This window comes from Ictidomys tridecemlineatus, chromosome 5, assembly GCF_052094955.1.
Source record: "Ictidomys tridecemlineatus isolate mIctTri1 chromosome 5, mIctTri1.hap1, whole genome shotgun sequence".
Lineage (NCBI taxonomy): Eukaryota > Metazoa > Chordata > Mammalia > Rodentia > Sciuridae > Ictidomys > Ictidomys tridecemlineatus.
Window position 1 is genome coordinate 6,879,971 of NC_135481.1, and position 21,377 is coordinate 6,901,347.

General features: G+C 40.7%; 1 protein-coding gene and 1 pseudogene across 1 annotated transcript in view; both read left to right on the top strand.

Annotated features, from left to right (window-relative positions):
- Window positions 1-13,958: 13,958 nt before the first annotated feature.
- On the top strand, window positions 13,959-14,740 carry LOC101955332 (proteasome subunit alpha type-7-like pseudogene; annotated as a pseudogene).
- Window positions 14,741-17,624: 2,884 nt separating this feature from the next.
- The window catches only part of Ireb2 (iron responsive element binding protein 2), a 54,343-nt gene continuing 50,590 nt past the window's right edge, over window positions 17,625-21,377 (top strand). The window contains exons 1-4 of the mRNA XM_005316852.4: window positions 17,625-18,276; window positions 18,385-18,483; window positions 18,613-18,836; window positions 20,221-20,310. Coding sequence (XP_005316909.1) covers window positions 18,818-18,836; window positions 20,221-20,310 — 109 coding nt within the window. The 5' untranslated portion in view covers window positions 17,625-18,276; window positions 18,385-18,483; window positions 18,613-18,817. The remainder of the gene's footprint in view (window positions 18,277-18,384; window positions 18,484-18,612; window positions 18,837-20,220; window positions 20,311-21,377) is intronic.

Consider the following 21,377-nt stretch of genomic DNA (forward strand, 5'->3'; position numbering starts at 1 on the left):
TTTTTAAATATTTAATTTTTAGGTAGAGGTGGACACAACATCTTTATTTTATTTTTATGAGGTGCTGAGGATTGAACCTAGTGCCTCAAGTATGCTAGCCGGTCACTCTACCTCTGAGCCACAATCCCAGCCCCTTAGACTTTTTATTTTAAAGGACACTTTGTAAAAGTGATCATGAGAAGTGTAAGTGGGTGGCATAGGCCTAATGAGTTCAATTCTTTTTTTTTTCTTTTGGTACTAGAGATTGAATCCACGGGTACTTATCCACTGAGCCACATCCCCAGCCCTTTTCATTTTTCATTTTGAGACAGGATTTTGCTGTTGCTGAGGCTGGCTTTGAACTCACAGTCCTCCTGCCTCAGCCTCCTGAATGCTGGAATTACAGGCGTGCACCACCGTGCCCAGCATCTAGGCTTCTTTTAGTTTAAAAATACATTCTGAAGCACTAATTAACCAGATTTACAGTACTCCAAGTTTTATTGGACCTGAGGAGTGAAGGTGAGGGTACTTTTCGAGTTTTAAATTTAAAGCTACAGTCCCTCTTTCCTCCCAATTGTTTCCTTTCCACCTATCTTTATTTCTTCTATCATACCCGAGACACAAGATTCTGTTTGGTCCAAGAAAGTAAGGCTGGGACAGGTGGAAGCCAGATGATCATGGGTTTCAGCTCAGAATGAAAGGAAACTTTTTTGTAGTAGTCACACGTTGGTATAGGCATCTTCTAGATGTGGTGAACTCCCTGCGAGACTGAACCTGCGCTGGCCAGGGTTCTTGGTTCATAAACATCTGAGTCTCCTCCAATTAATGGTAACAGAAATGAGTATATAATGGTGGATTGGTGCTTAGCATCAGTTTCACCCTCTCTGTTGTGTCCCTTCCTCCACTCAAGAAGCTGGAAAGCTAAAATTCTCCTCCCTTTCTCGGTACTGGGATTTGAACCTGGGGTGGTTAACTGCTTCTTCAATCCTTTTTTTTTTTTTTTGGAGGCAGGATCTCACTAAATTGCTGAAGCTGGAACTTGTGATGAAATTTGAATTGCTTCAGCCTCCTGAGTTGCTGGGATTATAGGCATGAACCATCATGCCTCGCTCTCTCTCCTCCTTATGGCAGGATTCTCAGTGTGATTAGGTTTAGCTGATCAGAGGAGCTTTTATGGAAAGTGAAGGAGAGGAGGAAGCCACACTTTTTCCAGGTCTGCTAATTTTTAGTGGTTGTTGCAGAAATGCCAATGTTCAATTGCTAACTTTCTGACATCAAGAAGCAGAGCTAGAAGCATTAGCTCATAGAGCCTATAGCAGGTACAGAGAGAGCCTGTAGCAGGTACAGAGTGAGCCTGCAGCTAGAGCCTTGGTTGTGGTGTTGGATTATGGTGGCATCCTATTATGGTTTGAATCATCAATGTTCCCCAAAGGCCATACGTTGAAGGCTTGGTCCTCAGCGGGTGGTATGGCTGAGGGGTAGTGGAGGTAGGTCCTAGTAGAAGGAAGTTAGTCACTGGGGATGTGTCCTTGAAGGGGATATTGGGACCCTAGCCCCTTCCTCATTTTCTTTGCTTCCTGGCTGCTGGGAGGTGAGCTATTTTCTCCTGCCTTGATGTACTCTCTTGCCAAGGGCCCAAAGGCAAAAAAGCTAAGTGATCATAGACTGAAACCTCTGAGACAGTGATCCAAAATAAATCTTTCCTCCTTTTAATTTATCTCAGATATTTTTTCACAGTGTCAGGAAGCTGATTAATACACATTCTGATTATTGACAATTTGCTAATCATGGAGACTTGTGGTACTGTAATGCCAGATTTGTGGGACCCCAATAGACCTCCAGGAGCCGAATCTGATGCAATCACACAAGAGTCTTTATTGCAAGCTTGAGCCTGGACTCACAACCGTTCCGACGCAGCAGTCCCAGGGAATGAGTTCCAGTCCTTTGTTCAGTGAGATTTTATATGTTTTGGGGGATACTCTATGCATCACAACATCACACAGCAAATCATTCCATACTCCGGGGAAAATCAAACAACAACTCTTAACATTGATTAGCACATTCACTGGCAGGAACAAGTTGGGTAGGGATGATTGGTTAGTACAAGAGGGGGATTCCTTTGAACTGATTGGTTTAAGCCACGAGGGGTGTATGTGCTAAACTACATTGTTTCCCAACATGTTGTCGACCACCATAAACTACTGGGGGGTCATCTGGCATCCCAGGTATTTTCCCTGGCTCATGCTGATTGGTAGTTGCTAGGGGTTTCTATGGGTCCTCACCTAGCCTAACTGAGTCAGACACCTGGTGCCACAGATCTCTCCTGTTATTTGCAAACAAACAATTCAGCAGGGTGGGTATGTGCCTAGAAAGGCTCTGTGGGTTTTTCCAAGGACAAGGGTCATGCCCCCTTCCTTAGGACAGGCCTTGAGGTAGAAGCTGCTGTTAATTATTTATTTTCAAAAATGGAGTCACATTAGTTTCTCAGTACAGAGGGTTGTGGCAGCAATGGTGTGGTTCTGGGGCCAGGGGCTTCCTGATGACCCATGAAGCAGCTCCCTTGGGGATTTAGGGGGTCAGTCATGCAACCTCTACCTCTAGTTGATTTTTTCACCTCTTCTATCAAGGAAGGTCCCTCGCGCCCCTGTAGTGAAACATTTTCCTGCTTAAATTAACTAAAGTGGGTTTTATCTTTTGAAATTGATCCATGGTTGATATGAAGAGCTCAAAGAAGCCTGTCCAGGTTGAGCTTATGAGAACAATTTACAAAATACACTGCAGAACTGGGCTACCAAGGGAACTATTATTTATGTGACAATCAGGAGACTGTCTTCACCTTACTGCTCCAGAATTATGCCACCTCTATCCTATTCTATGCCAGAAAAAGAGATGCCCATGTCCCCATGCAATTCATGTAATCTCACAATCAGATTCCTGCCTCAAAAATCACAGAGAAGCTGAATCTGACCTGCCCTCTTCTTCTTCATGCTGTCTGATGAGTCATTTTCTATGATTCTCAGACCTGAGGATTAGAAGACTGTTGCATCCTGGAGCCAGCCCCCAGCTCTGACACAGAGCTCAGATCCACAGCTTGAATTCTTCAAGATGGACTCCCCCGCCCCCCTGCAAAGGAAGACATCCTGGGACTCAGGAGATCATTTGGGCAAAGGTCTCTACCTATGTAGATCATTCTTTGTCCAAATGAAATCTGTACTTATCTCAGAAATAAACATAATGGAATTACACCATATATTGAGAAAGGTTCTAGAGTTAGCACTTAAAGTAGAAATTCTATTTAGTCAAAATGACTCTTGAAAATCCTTTAGGTTGCATACACACTGTATGATAATATCTTTCAGTAAGGATCAAGACATCATTTTTCTTCCAGTTGGGACAAGTAGCAGCTTCTTTAGCTAAGCAGTAGTGGGCTTGTGCTTGGGTTTTGTGCTTTTGAAAAATACAAAATGTTCAATGCTATAGATACATCCAGTGTTGGGAGACAGATGTTCATACTGTGAAAGATTGAGCTCCATGAAGAGAAGAGGGGCTGGAAGGGCAATGCCAACAACAGAACACAATCCTTGATATAGGGAGCAGGTGGGATATGAAGGGTGGGGCTTAGAAAGGCCAAAGGTCAAAAGGTTGGGGAGGGGTTCTAGAGATGAGACTGGTGTGAAGCATTGGTGCTGAAGGGTTCTCTGTAGCCCTGCTGAGTCCTTCCAACCTAACCGCTCTCCTGCTCAGCTCTTCCTGAACTGAAGGAGCTTTTCCCTGGGTCTTCAAGAAGAGCTACAGGTAGGCTCAGATAATGATGTCATCTGTGTCGAGAGAGAAGCCATGCCACTGGGTATGGAAGATTGAGAAGATTTCAGAAAAACCAAAATATGTGGCTTGCATAGCCAGAGAGAGTGGGGGTGGCATTCTGTCATAGAGACAGCTGAAACCTAAGTGCCTGGGGAGAAGCTCAGGACCTATTAGATGACTAGGTCAGATGACCCGGAAGATAAAGGAAGGTGAGACATTAACAAGAATGGAAACAGGTGCCCTGGAGTCAGATGCCAGATGGCTCAAATATCAGGCTAGTGAGATTGGACTTTGGCCTTTTGTGCATGGGCTGGAGGTGTTAGACAGGAAAGTGACTGTAATTAAAATTGGTGCCTCTGGAAACCCAGCAGGGCAGAGGGGTGCAGGTGGAGTGCCAGTCAGGAAGCCAGGCATAATCCTGACGCAGATAGGCCGTGGGAGGGAGCTCGATCAGAAGAGAAGGATGTGGCAGGCTCTGAGCTAAATGACCTAGGAGCTCACTTCAATTCCTTCCATGAAACTCTTTGTTGACCTCCAGAGGTCTCTACATGCCAGGACCAAGCCATCACATTTTCAGAAACAAGGTTTCTTGCTTTAACAATACACAAAGGTATTCCAAGTCCTAAAACTAAGAATGGAAACATGAGGTTATGTGACAACTGCCCCAGGAATGAGACGTCTTCTCTAGAGCTGTGAGGCTCTTGGCTGCAGGAAGCGCAGTCGTCTGGCTTCTGCTTTTGCTGAACTTAAACAATTTTCTACCCTCACTTCTGCCAACAAAGTAGGTACACGCTCAGCAAAGAAGAACCTTTTCTCTTTGAACATTTAAGTGCCCTTGCATTTAAGTCAGAAAGGCCAGTGTCACCAAAATCAGTAGAGATGTTTTTCCTCTAATATTCTCCACTTGAGCTTCAGAGAGACAAGTCTTTCTTTGAACTTGTCTTTGGGCGACTTGATTTATGCACCTATTCAATAAATATTTATGGAGCACCTATAGTGTACCAATTCTAGGCACCGGGATACAATATCGAACAAAACAACCAAGTTATTGCCCTCAAGGAGTCCAGATTCTAGTTGGAGATAGACGATAATGGAGTTAAATGCTCAGCATGTTAGATCATAGTAAGTGCTGCCGAGAGAAATAAAATAGAATAATGTGTATAAGGAGCATTGGGTTCACCATATATGTTTGGTGTCTGGAGAAAGCATGCTTGAGCAGGGCAAATTAGAGCAGATACCTAGAGAAAGTGAAGGAGCAAGCCCATGTTGGGGGCTGGGAGGAGCATTCCTAGCAGAGTGCAAAGGCTTGGAGAATGGACTGCGCTTGGTGCTCAGGGAGCTGCAAAGAGCCAAGAATGAGGCTAGTGCAGAGTGAGCAAGGGGTATGTCAGAGATGAGGTCACAGAGGAAGGGGCAGCTCAGTTTGGAAATCCTGGTGAGGGCTTGAGCTTTACATTGAGGGAGACAGGAGCCAGTGTGGAGCTCTGAGCCGAGGATGATGTGAGCTGGCTTCCATTGTAACAGAATTCTTTTGGTGGTTATGTTCAGACTAGTTTAGTTGCTGCAACCCAGGACAGAGGGGATGGTGACTAGGACCAGGCGCAAACATATCCCCTCAAGATGAAGTCTTGCTATGTTACCCAGGCTGCTCTTGATCTCCTGGAATCAAGAGATCCTCCCACCTCAGCCTCCTGAGTGCAACACCATGCCTGATTTTAGGATGATATATCTTAGTGGGGGGAGAGTAGAATTTTTTAGGAGACAGGGGAAATTCAGATTTTAATCTTACGGGCTTTAAATGAACAGTACTTCGAGCCTGATCCTTTTGGTTCATCCTCAGCTCTGAAGGCCCTTCTGACAAAAAAAAAAAAAAGAGTGACTGTAATGTTTTGAGTGTGGGCAGCCTCTTCAGAATAGATATTTATCTAACCTAATAGGATGATTGCTCTGAAAGGACCATTTGAGTGTTTTAAGTGGAAAAAATAAAATAAAATTTAACAAATCCTGTTTTCATTATCATGTGAGACAGTTCAGTTGGGAACTTCATTACTTTATCATTCCCTGAGTGCTTCACTACCACTGGAACAGAGGCTAGATATTGTTCTTATAGCCTCCTTCTGTAGCTATCTCTGAGACACTGCCTCATGCTGCTGCCCCCAAGAGGCCACTGTGTCTAACAGCAGCCAACGCTGTAACTTGTATTTCTCGGCACAAACTGCTGGTCTGCAGGAGAGGAGAGAATTTCTCTCATAGAACTGAGAATGCAGAACTTCTCCCAGGGTTCACCTTGTTCAGAACCTGGGTAGCTGCCTGCATTCCCAGAGAGGGTGTGGGGCTGGAGCCCAGAATCTGGTCTCCCATTTCTGCTCTGCTACTATCTCATTCCATAACTCATAATGGGAGTTATATATAAAACATAACTCATAATGGGGCCCATATATAAAACATTAAGCTAGGTGGTTCACATATTCTTTCTTGTTCTGACACTTCAAAGTATTTATAAAATCTGTAAATTAAATGGATTATAGCTTCCACATCATCCCAAATTTCTTCCAGATTCTTGTACACTTTCTTTCCAAATATCTTTCTAGGTCCCCTGGCACAATCCTTTGGCCATCTGGGAATCCACAACACAAGGCCCCTTCTGAGCCTGCCTTCTCTATGGTGCCCCACATTTTAGACCTATTGTTTTCTTTTGCTCTCATTAAAACTGACTTCTAATTCCACCAACTAATGAGTGCTAACAAAGGACTATATTTTCCACATCTCTGAACCTCAGTTTTTGTATCTGTACAATAAGGCTAATAATCATATTTATCTTCAAGATTATTATGAGGATTGCAAATAGGTTATTCAAACTGGACAGTGTCTGAGCTCTTCAACCAATGGCAGGCGTTATTTTAAAATGGACTCTGTTCAGACATTGTTTTCTCCAAAAAAACCTTCTTCCATTCTCATCACGTGGGGTGAAGTAGTCTACATCTCATTTCAGAGGCAATGAAAATGATTAATAGAGTATGAAGTACAAGTCCATACTAGGATACACCCCGTGGGAGGCAAAATAACTCCTCCCACTTCTCCAAAGATGTCCCTGTCTTTGTTCCCACAACCTGTGAATATGTTAGGTTAAATGGCAAGGGGATTAAGTCTGCAGATGGAAGAAAAAGATTGCTAATCAGCTAACCCTGAGAGGCAGAGATTATCCTGGGCTATCTGAGTAGGCTCCATTGCGTCACAGGTTTCCTTATTAGTGAAAGAGGGAGACAAGGAGTCAGAGAAAGGGATGTGATGACAGAGGCAGAAATCTGAGTGATATCATTGATGGCTTTGAAGAAGGATGGGAAGTACAAGCCATGGAATGAGAGAAGCTTCCAGAAGCTGGAAAGGCCAGAAAATAGATTCTCCCCTAGAGCCTCAGAGGGGAACTGTGGCCTTGCTGATATCTTAGTTTTAGTCTAGTGAGACCTGTTTCAAATTTCTGATCTTCAGAACTATAAGACAATAAAATCATGCTGTTTTAAGCCACTAAATTTGTGATAATTTGTTATACACACAATTGAGCACTACTATAACCCTTCACATGCATTGAATTAGCACAATAATTCAAGTAGGCAGCTGGTCATGGAGGCGCACACTTGTAATCTCAGTGGTTTAGGAGGCTGAGATAGGAGGATCACAAACCAAGGCCAGCCTTAGCAATTTAGCAAAACTCTAAGCAATTTAAATGAAATCCTGTCTCAGAATAAAAAAAATAATACGAAGGGCTGGGGATGTAGCTCAATGGTAAAGCACCTCTGGATTCAATCGCAGTGCCAAAAAAATTAAAAATAAAATTATTATTAATAATAATCCAAGTAGGCAGTGTTTATTGACCCCGCTTTACAGTTGAAGGAAACTGCAGCTCAGAGAGTTAAGTAATTTGCCCCAAATTGCATAGCTAGTAGATAGCAATATCAGTTAGATTCTTTTGATTAAAAAAATTGCAAAAGCTTAAGTTGACTTAAACTATTGTCAAAACACAAAATTGCAACACATTTAAAGATCTAATTGGCCTTATTTGTGATTCTAAAATTGGGAAATAGCTCCTTCTTTAAAATAGATTGAGTGGGGCAGGGGATGTGGCTCAAGCGATAAGGGGGGGGGGTTGGGGGGGGTGTAACCGACTGGCCTGGCATGCTGGGTTCGATCCTCAGCACCACATAAAAATAAAGATATTGTGTCCACCGAAAACTAAAAAAAATATATATTAAAAAATTCTCTTTCTCTCTCTCTCTCTCTCTGTCTCTCAAAAAAAAAGTAGACTGTTTTGATGAGCTGAGCAGATGAACTAGGCTTTATAGGCACAAAAGGGCTGAAGAAAGCAAAAACAGAGAGCAAAGTATGGATTGGTTGTTTCAGAACTGCTTTCTTTGTAAAATTAAAGCATCGGGGCTTCCTTATCATGATAACCAAAAAATGGCAGTTTGGGGATTTGGCTATCCTCTCTCTCTCTCTCTCTCTCTCTCTCTCTCTCTCTCTCTCTCTCTCTCTCTCTCCTGATTTCATGGAAGGTCAGAAAGATTGGTTTTGACTTGACGGTGTGGAAACATCAGCATGAGTAACTCCATTTTGATTTGGTCTGTTTGGCCTGGCACAGAGCCCAAGCCAATGGCATCCTATAAATTTTATTTAACACTATAAGGGGGATTTATTGGCTCTCATAACAAGAACAAGTTCTAGTAGAGAACAGCCCAGCTTCATTCGGAAGCGAAAAGAATGACACCAAGAATCCAGCATTTCTTTGCCTTGTCTCTATTGTCGACAGTCTTGGCTTTATTCTGTTACCACAAAGTGGACTCCACAGCTCCAGACTCACTGCTGTGGTGCAACATGGCTGCAGCAGTTCTAGATGTCAAAACCTCACTCCTATTATGTGCAGAGGAGAAAGGAAAGGTTCCCTTTCTTAGAAGCTCCAGAAAGTTTTGTCATGATTTGTTGCTTCTAAGTAAATTATTACTCCAATTCCTGAACCAATTACTGGTCCAATGGTGGTCCAGAGAATGGGAATTAGAGAAGGGTTGAATTGCCCAAAGAAAATTGAGAGTATTTGGGCAGAAGACACAGGAAATTTGATATCAAATATTCACAAAAATCCTGACCAGGGAATAATTAAAAGAAAAAAGAAAAAAAAAAAAGCCTGTTCATGTTGCTTACGGAAGCATTTTTTCCTTAAATATTTTCAATTCAACGAGGGCTGACTGTACCTTGGTTGGTAACATCAGTGGCATGTATTTAAGCCAGTTGAAGTTGCATTCATTTTTTTTTTTTTTAATTTGGAGGTGAAAGCATCCTAACTGGTACAATACAGCTTTGAGGATTTAAGTGTTTTGCATAATATTATCTCATTTAACAAAAGTTCAGCAGGTGTTAGCTATTATTATTTTTATTACCACTTATACTGACATATTTTTATGAGTTCCTGAAGGACAGGTCTCATTCTTCTCACTGTTCTGGTATGTAGGTTTGGTGGTTGAACCAAGCAAAGTGTCCAACCCAGCCATTTGACAGGGGTCAAGTTTTCATATATTGAATTTTTAAATTCAAGACATGTTTTCAAGGATACCTTGCTATTTATAGAATTCATGTAGAAAGTTATTTTTAACTTATTTTTACTTTTTTGCAGTGCTATAGGTTCAATTTAGTAGCACTCTACCCCTGAGATATATACTTGGCTCTTTTTATTTCAAAATTTGAGACAAGGTTTCACTAAGTTACCTTGAACTTGTGATCCTCCTGCTTCAGCCTTCTGAGAAACTGGGATTATAGACATATGCCACTGTATCCAGCTGTAGAAAAATTATTTTTGAAAGATGAATCATTTCATAATTAAAATAGTTTATATCTAATTTGCCTATTATATAGATCTGGAAATTCTTGCATGCAGGATTACATTTTTTTGTTTGTTTGTTTTAATTCATTCACTCATCCATTCATTGATTTAACAAGACTTTCTGGAGCAACTGCCATATGCTAGGGAGGTAAGTGAAAACTTAGTGCTTGTGTTCAGGGAGCTCTCAGTTTAGTGAATGAACAGAAAAATCAGGAATTACAGCACAATGCACTAAGTGTTCTAAGAGGAAAGCGGAAGCCTAGGTGGCTTTGAAGGGAAGAAAGAGGGAGCGCAGTTGGGTGTGGGGAAAGGAGGAGAGCAGCAAAATTATATCAAGAGGAGCTGCTGTTGACTGGGCGTAGTGGTACATGCCTGTAACCCCAGCCATGCGGAAGTCTGAGGCAGGAGGATCACAAGTTCAAAGCCAGCCTCAGCAATTTAGCAAGACCCTACCTCAAAATAAAAGAGGCAAAGGGTTAGGGATATAGCTCAGTGACAAAGTGCTCCTGGGTTCAATCCCCTGTACCTAAATAAATAATTTTCTAAAAGGACTGGGGATGTGGCTCAGTGGTTAAGCACCCTTGGGTTCAATCCCTAGTAACAACAACAAAAAGAGCTGCTGTTTCCCAGTGGCAGCCAGGAGTTAGCTAGTGAACGTGAAGCTTGAGGCAGTGAGAAGCTTATTCTGTTTGGGTCCAGTATTGGGTAGGAATGAGGTTTATTTCAAAAAAGAGTGAAAGATAGGCAAAGTTCAGTCCCAAATAGGCCTCAGATGCTGAAGTCTGATTTCTTTGAAGGCAATGTCGGGAGACTTTGAAGGATTTTAAGCAAACATGATCAAATTTGCCTTGAGAAAGAATAACCTGGTGAGGTTGTAAAGGGTGATTGGAGCAATGGTGAGAGGTAGGCAAGCAGGAAGAGGGAGATCAATTAGGAAATGAATATTACATTGAAGCACATATAATCACCATTTTTTAAAGATCAAAACCAATTTAATAGGGTTTAATTGAATATAGTGGTCCAGGTGGGAAATGATCAGAACGTAAATTAAGGCATCAGTAAAGGAGATGAAACCAAGAGACATTTGTGAATTCTAATTTGATAGGACGCCATAATCATCTCTGATGAGAGGGATGGACAAAAGGAATATGCTTGAAAAATAGAAATATGCAATCGTAGACTATATAAAGTCATTCCAGAACTTACAAGATTTACTTCCACTGAGTAATTTCACAGCAGAAGCCTGATGCATTCATGCATTTGGTCATGGCCACACGGCAAATTTGGGGCAGAGCTGGCATTGATCCAGGTCTCCTGACTGCTCCGCTTTACTCTCTCTGCTCCACCTTGCATGTTCCCAGAAGGTGTTTGTATTGGTAACCTGGAGCTGCCATAACAAAGTACTACAAACTGGGTAACATAAACAAAAATTTACTGTCTCACAGTTCTAGAGGCTGCAAGCCAGAAATTACAGTATTTGCAGGGTTGGTTCCTCTGAGGGCTGTGGGAAGGATTTTGTTCCAGGCCTCTCTCCTTGGCTTGTAGAGGCATTACCCCAATTTCTGCCTTCAGGATCGTGGTATTCTCTCTGTGTTTTGTTTCTTCACGTGGCTACCTCCCTCTGTGTCTATGTGCTTGTTTTCTCATAAGGAACCAGTCATCAGATTAGGACCAGACTACTCCAGTATGACCTCATCTTAACTAATCACCTTATTTCCAAATAAGGTCATATACACAGATCCTGAGAGGTTAGGACTTTAATACATGAATGGGGAGGGGGGTACAATTCAACGCAAACAGTATTTGTGAAATTTATGTTCCTATATCATTTTACTGATGGTATTTCCTATTTCCATCCTTTCCCTCAGAAAGAACAATAACGGCCAGGCATGATGGCCTATGCCTTTAATCCCAGTGATTTGGGATTAAAGCACTTTAGCAAGACTCTCAGCAATTTTGAGAACTTGGCTCAAAATAGAAAATAGAAAGAATGGAGCTATAGCTCCGTGGTAAAGCACCCTGCATTCAATCCCCAGTGCAGGAAAAAGAAGAAGAAGAAGAGGAGGAAGAGGAGGAGGAGGAGGAGGAGGAGGAGGAGGAAGAAGAAGCAAGGAATAAGGCTTTTTCTATTTATTTTCTATCTTAACACAGTTCTGAGGACAGTATTCTGCACTATATGTCTACATAAATTTTTTTTTAATCAGGGATTAAACCCAAGGACTCTTAACCACTGAGCCACATCCCCAGCCCTTTTTTATTTTGAAACAGAGTCTTGCTAAGTTGCTTTGGGCCTCGATATATTGCTGAGGCTGGCTTTGAACTTGCAATCCTCCTGCCTCAGCCTCTGGAGAGTAACTGGTATTAAAGGCATGTACCACCACGCCAAGATTACATCAACATTTGTAACTACCTGCTGGTAGTAGAGATTTAAGTGACTTTCTAAAAACTTTTAATGTTTTGTCTACTCTTATTGGTGAAAAGACAAAAATTTCTATCTGTATTTCTCTTGAATAGATGTGCAGAACTTACAGTTACCTGCTTTGGATGTATAATGGTTCCCTTTGATTTCACATGTGCTAAGGGCTGGTGGCTCTCATGTTACCCCATGATCAGGCTCATCAGTGGCTTCAAAGGTAAGCCATAGAGTGGACAGGCATTCTTGTTGATCGTGGTTTTGATTTTTTTAAGATGTGATATTTATTTTTGAACCATCAATAACTAAACAGGGTTTTTCAGTGAGAACTAAAACGTATCTTGGTAGAACATAGCAGGATTTAGGGATTAGCTGCTGAGAGATCATACTAGGAGTCCAAAGGTAGTGGGAGCCTCCAACTATACACCTTGTAATAGCCACATCTAAATGCAGAGCTGTGGATAGGTAAAACATGACTCTAGAGTCCTGAAGACCTGAATTAAAATCCTGCTCTAGATTTAGGTTAAGAAATGACCCAGTTACCAAAAAGAGAACTAAGTAAAATCAGGTGCCTCCTGATATTGTACAATAAAAAGAACAAAATATCACTTATGTAGCATTCCTGCCAAAAATGTATAATGTAAGTTTAAGCATGAAGAAATATTTAGGCATGCCCAAATTGAAGGACATTTTTGCAAAGGAAATGGCCATTATGCTTCAAAAATGTCAATACTGTGTATCAAATTAAAAGCAGGAAATGTTCCAGTTATAGCAGACTCAATAGACATGACATCTAAATGCAATGCTAGATTCTGGATTGGATTCTATGGTGGGAAAAAAGTTTCTAGGAAAAAGTGATATTGGGATAATTGGCAAAATTTGAACATAAACTTTTAAATTATATCAGTGTTTGAGTATAGAAATTATTCAAATTCGTAAGATCTGATTATTTGAATTAATAAAATATGAATATAAATTGTATTGTATCAATGTTAAGTTTCCTGAATTTGATTATTGTACTGTGATTATTTAAGAGACTGTCCCGATATTAGGAGATATACCATGAAGTAGGGTTGAAAGGTCATTAATTGCTAACATTTCCTTCAAAAAAATTTAGAAAAAGAACTAATGAGGACCTTGCTGTGCTATATATAATCTATAGGGAGAGATAAAGCAAATGTGATTAAAATGCTAACAGTAAATAAATAAATCTGGGTATAGAAGAGAGATTGTTATAATTATCTGGTGATTTTTCTGTACCTTTGAAATTTTCCAAAATATAAATGTTAATTAAAAAAGAAAAGATGAACCAGCCTGGGCATTGCCCAGGACACTGATCTAAAAATGGGATTTAAAAAAAATCTCACTGGGAATGTAAATTGAAAAAAATGTGTTATGAAAACATAACATATGATTCTGTTTGTGTATTAAAATGGAGAACAGATTAAGGTGGAGAGTAGGAGATAAGGAAGTGGCAGCCTAGGAGGAAAGTAGGTTTTATAAAAAGGCAACATGAATGATCCTTGGAAATGTTCTGTGTCTTGCTGTGGTGGAGGTCAGTCTATGCAGATGAACTAAATGTGAGTGTGTGCTACAAAGGAATGCATATAAAACTTCTGAAGTTGGAATAGGTGGAAGGATTATATCAATGTCAGTTTCTTTATTTGGATGTTGTACTATGTTACACAAAGGAAAACTGGGTGGTGAATATATGGGGCCTTTATTATTTCATAAACTGCATGCAAGTATTACAAAATAAATAGGATTAAATTGGGTGAATTTTATGGTATAAGAATTAAGGTTTCTGGGTGTTAGCATATGGTAGTATAAGCCATTCCCAGCCAGCTTCAGCTCCAGTAGAATCTTAGGCTCGCTGGAATATTAGTCCTATGGATGGTATCTCAGTACAACAAGGCAATCACTGTCTTCTCTCCAGATGGACAACTTTTCCAGATGGAATATGCCCAGGAAGCACTGAAGAAATAATCCACTGTGGTTGGAATTCAAATCACCAATATAGAAGTGCTTGGAGTAGGAAAAAAAAAATGTTGCCCAGCTTAAAAGAACTGTGAGGAAAATTTGTGTGCTTGATGATCACATCTGCATGGCTTTTGGAGGACTGACTGCTGATGGTAGAGTTGTAATAAACAGAGCCGGGTTGAGTGCCAGAGCCATAAGCTTACAATTGAGGACCCTGTCACTGTAGAATAATATGTAACTCGATTCATAGCACCTTTAAAGCAGAAATATACTCAGACCAATAGAAAAAAGCCTTTTAATATCTCTGCCTTAATTGTAGGTTTTGATAATGATGGTATCCTAAGATTATATCAGACAGATCCCTCTGGTACTTACAATGCATAGAAAGTAAATGCAATAGGCCCAAGTGCTAAAACAGTCCCAGAATTTCTAGAAAAGAATCACACAGAAGATGCGATAGGAAATGACAATGAAGTTATCAAATTAGCAATAAGAGTTTTGCTAAAAGTTGTCCAGTCTGGTGGAAAAAAAAACACTGAACTGGCTATAATAAGAAATCAATGTTTAGTGTTAAAGAAATTGAATTACAAGTAACTTAAACAGAAAAGGGAAAGGAAGAAACAGAGAAGAAAAAAAATCAAAGAAGAATGCCTAATTCTTAGGATGAGTACTGGGAACTTTTAATGTTTTGCTATACTGCTTGTATGTACATATACTATATATACATACATTTGCATTCTTAATAACTAATTATGCATGCTATAATGTATGTATTGTCTTTATTTTGAAATGTCAAATGTAAAAAAAATGTTGATGGAATTACTTAGGGAACAGTTAGAAAAAATAAGTTAGTTTGCAGGATTACCTTTAGTACTGGGTATATGGACTACTTTAAAAATGCCAATTTTGTGGTTGTCTTCAGTTTGTTACATAATCAAATGCAGTTTAGACTTTCTTTGAAAACAGACTCCAGTAATTGTTGAAAGCAGTCATAATTCCATGTAAGCCAGGGACTATATATTATAACTTGTTCAATGTGTTGGTTTTCTTCAGATAAACAGATTCAATTAAGAAAAAATGATTTTAAGAAATGAATAATTTGAGTGAAGTTTTGAGTATTCACTCTCAGTTAAAATAAGAATTAAATCTCAATACATTTTTTTTTATGCAAGCAATGAGTCCAGCCACAGGGGACACATCATAATTGATCTAAGTTTCAGTGTTTCTCAATGTAAGCAGGACTTGGGGAAAATGGTAGGGTGATTTTGGTTGTCATCGTGAGGACATTTTTGGCATTTAATGATTGTTATTAGATTGTCTGTATTTTATAAGACAGAAATTGTACAGCAAAGAAACAGACAAGATCCCCCATTGAACATCTGTCACATATTCAGGTAGGTAAACACACACAAAAGCATATAAAAAACAACAGAATTGTTTATATGAGACTAAAACTTAACCCCATTTGCAAATAAAAACTAAACTACTTGTTTGTGGTTTTAATAATTTTCCAGAGATAGATACAACTACTCTGGAAAAAGCAAGAAGGTTGTATTTTATTTTCTTCTGGGTTTTTTGTTTGTTTTGGTACCAGGGATTGAACCCAGAGGAGCTTAACCACTGAGCCATATCCCCAGCCCTTTCTTTCTTATTTATTTATTTTTATTTCTTACATACATGACAATAGTAGAATGCATTAAATCACCCAGCCCTTTCCTATTTTTGAGACAGGGTTTCGCTACGTTGATGAAGCTAGCTTTGAACTCATGATCCTCCTGCCTCAGCTTCCTTTGCCGCTGGGATTACAGGTGTGTGCCACAGCACCCAGCTTATTTTGTTCTATAACACTACCAAGAGTTATTCACTATTTTAGAAAAATTACATTCACAGCTACAACACTTCCAATATTTGATTAAATACAATATTTTTTATTAGTCTCCATGTAAGCTGGCTATTGATGGTTTGTATGTACATATACTATATATACATACATTATGCATTCTTAATAACTAATTGTGCATGCTATAATGTATGCATTGTCTTTATTTTGAAATGTCAAATGTAAACAAAAATGTTGACTATTTCAGTTGAATATTATATTCTGTAAGTCCACATTCATTCATTATAAGTATACATACTCCTTTATGTCATCTAACACAGACATACCTATGTATCTGCATGATATATATTATTTTCTAATAAATTACTTTCCTTTTCTTCTCCTTTATATTGCATTTAAGGCATTTTATTTTATTTTGTGTGCAGACTATATTGTGAATTTCATGCCAGATAGTAAGAGACTTTACAAAATATTTGTCATAAAGAAGAGGTGTTGGTTTAATAAGGTGGAGATATACCAGTCTAATTTCTGGTCAATGAGAAATCTGTTTAAGATCTTCAGGAAAAAAATGTTTTTGATAAAAAGAGGGCTTCTGTATCACTTATTTCCTGCTTTTGGAAGGATGACATTCTGCTATAGTCATCTTGCAACTATGAGATGAGGAACACAGCCTGAGGAACAAAAACCAACTGCATAGGGCCAACATAAGGCATGAACCTAGGTGTGTGTGTGGGTTTTTTTTAATATTTTATTTTAGTTGTTGATGTACATTTATTATTTATTTATTTACACGTGATGCTGAAGATTTGGCACATGCCAGGTTTATGGTGCTTCCCTCAAGGCTCAGTATACTTCTCTATAAATAGTTCCCCAAATATCTATCTCAGTACCAATTATGAAACTGCCTATTGTGGACTTCCTTATGTGAGATAATTACAGGTCTGTGTTGTTTAAGACACTGTTAGTTGGGTACTCTCTTGTATGCAGCTAAAAGCACTTGAGACATGGGCGATACAATAAATGGGCAATTACAATCAAGTACAATTAAGTGCTTTAATAAAGAATGCTAGGGAAGCATTTTATCATGTTCCCAGATCAGACTGGGTGGTAGTTAGTGAAGATTTCCTATAGGAACTATAGGAATAAATGGACTGAGTGTGAACTTCTTAAGAATGAGTAGGGGTTAGTCCAATAGTGCACAGCAGAATGTTCCAAGAGGGAACAGCAAATAAGGTGTTCCAGAGGGGATAGAGATCACTCTGCCTTAAGGTGTTCAGGGTTTAAGGTGTAAGGGTGTTCAGGTGTTCAGGGTGTAAGGTATGAACAATAGGCATGACATACCAGATCACAAAAGTCCAAGTTAAGCATGTGACCTTGTATAACCATTTGAATTGAGTTCATATTTTTATAGTCAGTCACTTGATAGCTGAGTGGATACGGTAAGTTAGATTGCAGGATTACCTCTAATCCCTTCTGAGGTTTAGTCTATCATGAAAATGGAGATTATGAGTACTAATGTGCCAAGGTCTTTTGAGGAGAAGATTGTCACAGCTGTCTAGACCTGAGTGGGTAGCAAGGGAAATCTCTAGAAACGTGAATAAATAGAGGAAACTGGGGCTTGGTTGACAGCACGTGGGTCAATGATTAAAGGAAAAGGGTGAAGGTGTCCAGGTTAATGTGCCAGTTTCTGGCCTGGGCAACTGGGTGGATAGCATTGCTATACAAAAGATACAGCAATACAAAAGAAATAATGAATTTTAGGGGGAAATGAGGAGTTCTGTTTTGGAGATTTTGCATCCGGATGCCTGTGGAATGTTGGACGTACCCAACAGTTGCAAGTACCTCTGGGTTAGGAGATGGGGTTGTTACAGGTAGGCTACGAAGCATCAACATATTAATAATTGAAGTGAAAGGGGGAATGAGATAGGCCAGGGAAAATGAAGTGAGAGAAGGAGCAAGGGAGGAGCCCTGAGTTATTTAAGGTCCACTATATTTAATGCATGGGCCAAAGATGGGGCCTGCAAAGAGGACTAAGACGATGCACTTTTATGGGTAAGAAAAAGAAGAGAAAAAAAGCCTGGAGTCACAGAAACTGATGAAAACGCATGTTTCAATGAAGGTAGAGTAAGGATTAAGAAATGAGATTAACAAGTCAAGTTACTACTGACCTTGAGCAAAAACATTTCTGGCAGTGAAAGCCAGATTGGAGAGGGATAGAGTGGGAGAAGGGCAAGTATAGGCAAGGCTTTCTGGGAAGCTGGCTACCACGGGGAGATAAGGAGATAGGTAGGGTAAAATGCAGGGATTATAAAAGCTGGGACCGACGGGTAGACTAGAAGGATCCACTGCTGCTGGAGTCGGCGGAAAGGAAGAGGTTGACGCTACAGGAACGTAAGGAAAAATTCATTTAATATGAGCGCCTCCTATGTGCCGGATCAGTCTGGCCATCTTCATATTATTGTTTAATGTTAAGTGGTTCTCTTTACGCTGTTTCCCCAGGAGTTCCGATTTCCATTAGCCACTGCCAAAGACACCCCTTAGGAAGCCACAAGCCGCTGGACTTCAGAACCCACAAACGAACCCTCGAGGCCACATTAGGTAACCCCGGCGCAGCTACAGACGCCTACGTTACTGCCTACCAGAGCTCCGCCCCCACTCGCGAGAACAGCGGCGACGGCGCAAGAAGTCTCCTACGGCCTAAGCTCCAGCCTTTCTCTTTGTTTCCAGGCTGAAGATCTCGCGGGAGTAAGGCGGCAAATCCCGCGAGCGCAGACCCGGGGCCAGCTCTGCGGCTCTCGCGGTGTTTGCGCGAGACTGCTTCCTTCCTTCCTCCCTTGCCAGTCCGCCTGTCTTCCTCCCCCTCTTCCCGGCCCGGCCTCCCCCTCCTTCCCCCGCCGGCCCCCTCCCCGCAGGGATAATATGGTCTCCGGCGATGGACGCCCCAAGTGCAGGTCAGTTTCGGGCCGCCGACTTGGGTCTAGCTTCTGGAGACACGCGCTGCCCGGGCGCCGTGTTCCTTGATTCTCTTGCCTAGAGTCGCCCGGCCGGCGCCCGGAGCCCTCAGGGCTCTCAGTTTGTGCTCCCCTCGGGGCCTGTCTGCTGGGCCGCAGTCTGCGCGGAGGCCGCGGAAGGCAGGCCTCCCCGCCCCCACTCTCCTAGCGGGTTTTCAGTCGGGCCATAGGCCTTGCCTCCGGCTGTGACCCGCACCTACCTCATCCCGGTGGTCGCCGCTTTGTGCCTGCGGCTTCCTAGCCCTAGTTAGTGACACTAGGTGCAGGGAGAGAGAGGCCCACCATCTTCCCCTACCCGCCCCCCACTTGTGAGAAATGGGGGTTGGGGTCCTTGTCTCCTTGTTTGGGCCCACCTATCTTGTTGTCTAGCCCACTGCCCAGCCTCGAGCTCTTTCCTCTTGTCTCTGGAAGCAGAATGAGGGCCAGTAAAGGCTGAACCGTAGTCATCCTGTTTTCTGATCATTGATTGCAGCTATGAGTCTCCTCCCACGTCCACCTCCCTGTACAAAAAGAGGAAAACCCGAGCCATTCTGAAAGTGGGTTGTGCTTATCTCTCTTCATTTTGGACGGTGGCCCTAACTGTGTTGAGGGTCCTACCCACCCACTGCAGTGTCTTCATAAAAAGATCTAAAGGTTCTTTTCAACCTCAAGGCTGCCTCCCTGCCACTTCCCTGGAGAACATTTGGACCTGGGGCATATACCAGTGATGTTTATAGGTCTTTGACCATGAGGTTCAGCTTAAATTGCAGCTAAACCAGAAGGACCGTTAGGGAGAATATGCTAGTTTACCTCAGTGTTTTGTTGTTCAGTTTTATCTTAATCCTTAAGACCTAGAATGTCTTATGAGAAGTTTTTTTGTTGTTGTTGTTTTGGTTTTGTCTGTTGTTGAATGTGCAATAAAAAAATCTTTAAGTTTTTAAAAAATAATTCTAACAGTTGTGTTCTCAAATTGTTCTATCTTGAATTTACACAATTTTTAGGACATGTCTTTCTAAAACGTGCCTATAAACCGGGTAAGTCATTCTTATTCTTTCCAGGCATTCTCAAACACATTTTAGGAGTGAATTATCTTACCAGATTTTGCTTGAAAAAGAGTCATGGTTTAAAATTATACTGTCTAGTATGGTGGACATTAGCCATGTGTGACTTAAAAGTTAAAAATTCCATTTTCTCAGCTTCTGTAGCCACATTTCAAGTGAGCGGTAGCCACCTGTGGCTAATATGTGCCTTATTGAACAATGCAGAAGATTCTGTTGGGCAAAACTAATATCCAGGTAATTTTACTTTGTAGCTATGTTTAATGAAAGTTTTTTATCTCCCCCAGGATATGCCTTTGAGTACCTTATTGAAACATTAAATGACAATTCAAGTAAGAAGTTCTTCAATATACCTAAACTTGGAGGCACCAAGTATGGTAATGTTGACTTACATTTTTTCTGGTTTATTTAATTTCTAATAATTAAAGTGCATTTGTCAAGCTGAGCTGAAGAAATTTTAAATTTATTTCCACCATGTTGAAACAGCTATACCTACACATATTTATATCTTTTAAAAATTCCTCTTGGAACAACTTTTGTTTGACGGTGATATAAGCTTATACATTATTTTCTCGTTTAAAAAAGTGATAAAATTTTTCTCTAAGGAAACTAAGGAACTTTTTTTTTTTTTTACTTAGTAAACCTATTAATGTTCTGTAGTGATTAAATATATATTTTACTTTCTCAAGTGAACAGCTCCTCCAGTTATTCTTTATGCCATCCTTTCAATAGGAATCATCAACTGAACCCACGAATTTGAGTTGTTCTCCAGTATGGAAATAGTTTTGTTCTGACCTGTACATCAACACTTGGTAGACATATACATGCTCTTCATCAGGGGTCAAACCTTTCACTGGCATCTCAGAAGAATGAACTTGGCTTATCTCTCAGTGGGTGGAAGTCTTGAGTTTAGTGACTTTCAGCCAAGCCAGTGAAGGGAAAACCCATTGAAAGAGTGATTATTATTTGTGAAAAAAAAAATATTTATTTTTATTTTTTTGGTACCAGGGATTGAACTCAGGGGTGCTTAACCACTGAGCCACATCTCTAGCCCTTTTTAAAATTTTATTTTGAGATAGGGTCTCACAGAGTTGCTTAGTGCCTCACTAAGTTGCTGAGGCTGGCCTTGAACTTGAAATCCTCTGTCCTGCCCTGGCATCCCAAGTTGTTGGAATTAATAGGCATGTGCTACTGTATCCTTATTTTTGAACTTTTCAGTGAAATATGCATGCGATATGAATGTGAAACCTATCACAGTCAGTTTGGGAGTGAGATTTTCTTTAATCTTGTTTATTCCCCTCTTTTTTTTTTTTTTTTGGTGGGGGGGTGCTGGGGATTAAACCCAGGGCTTTGTGCATGTGAGGCAAGCACTCTACCGACTGAGCTATATCCCTAGCCCATCCCCTCTTGTTTAATAAGGAGGATTATTCTTGTGTTTTTCCTG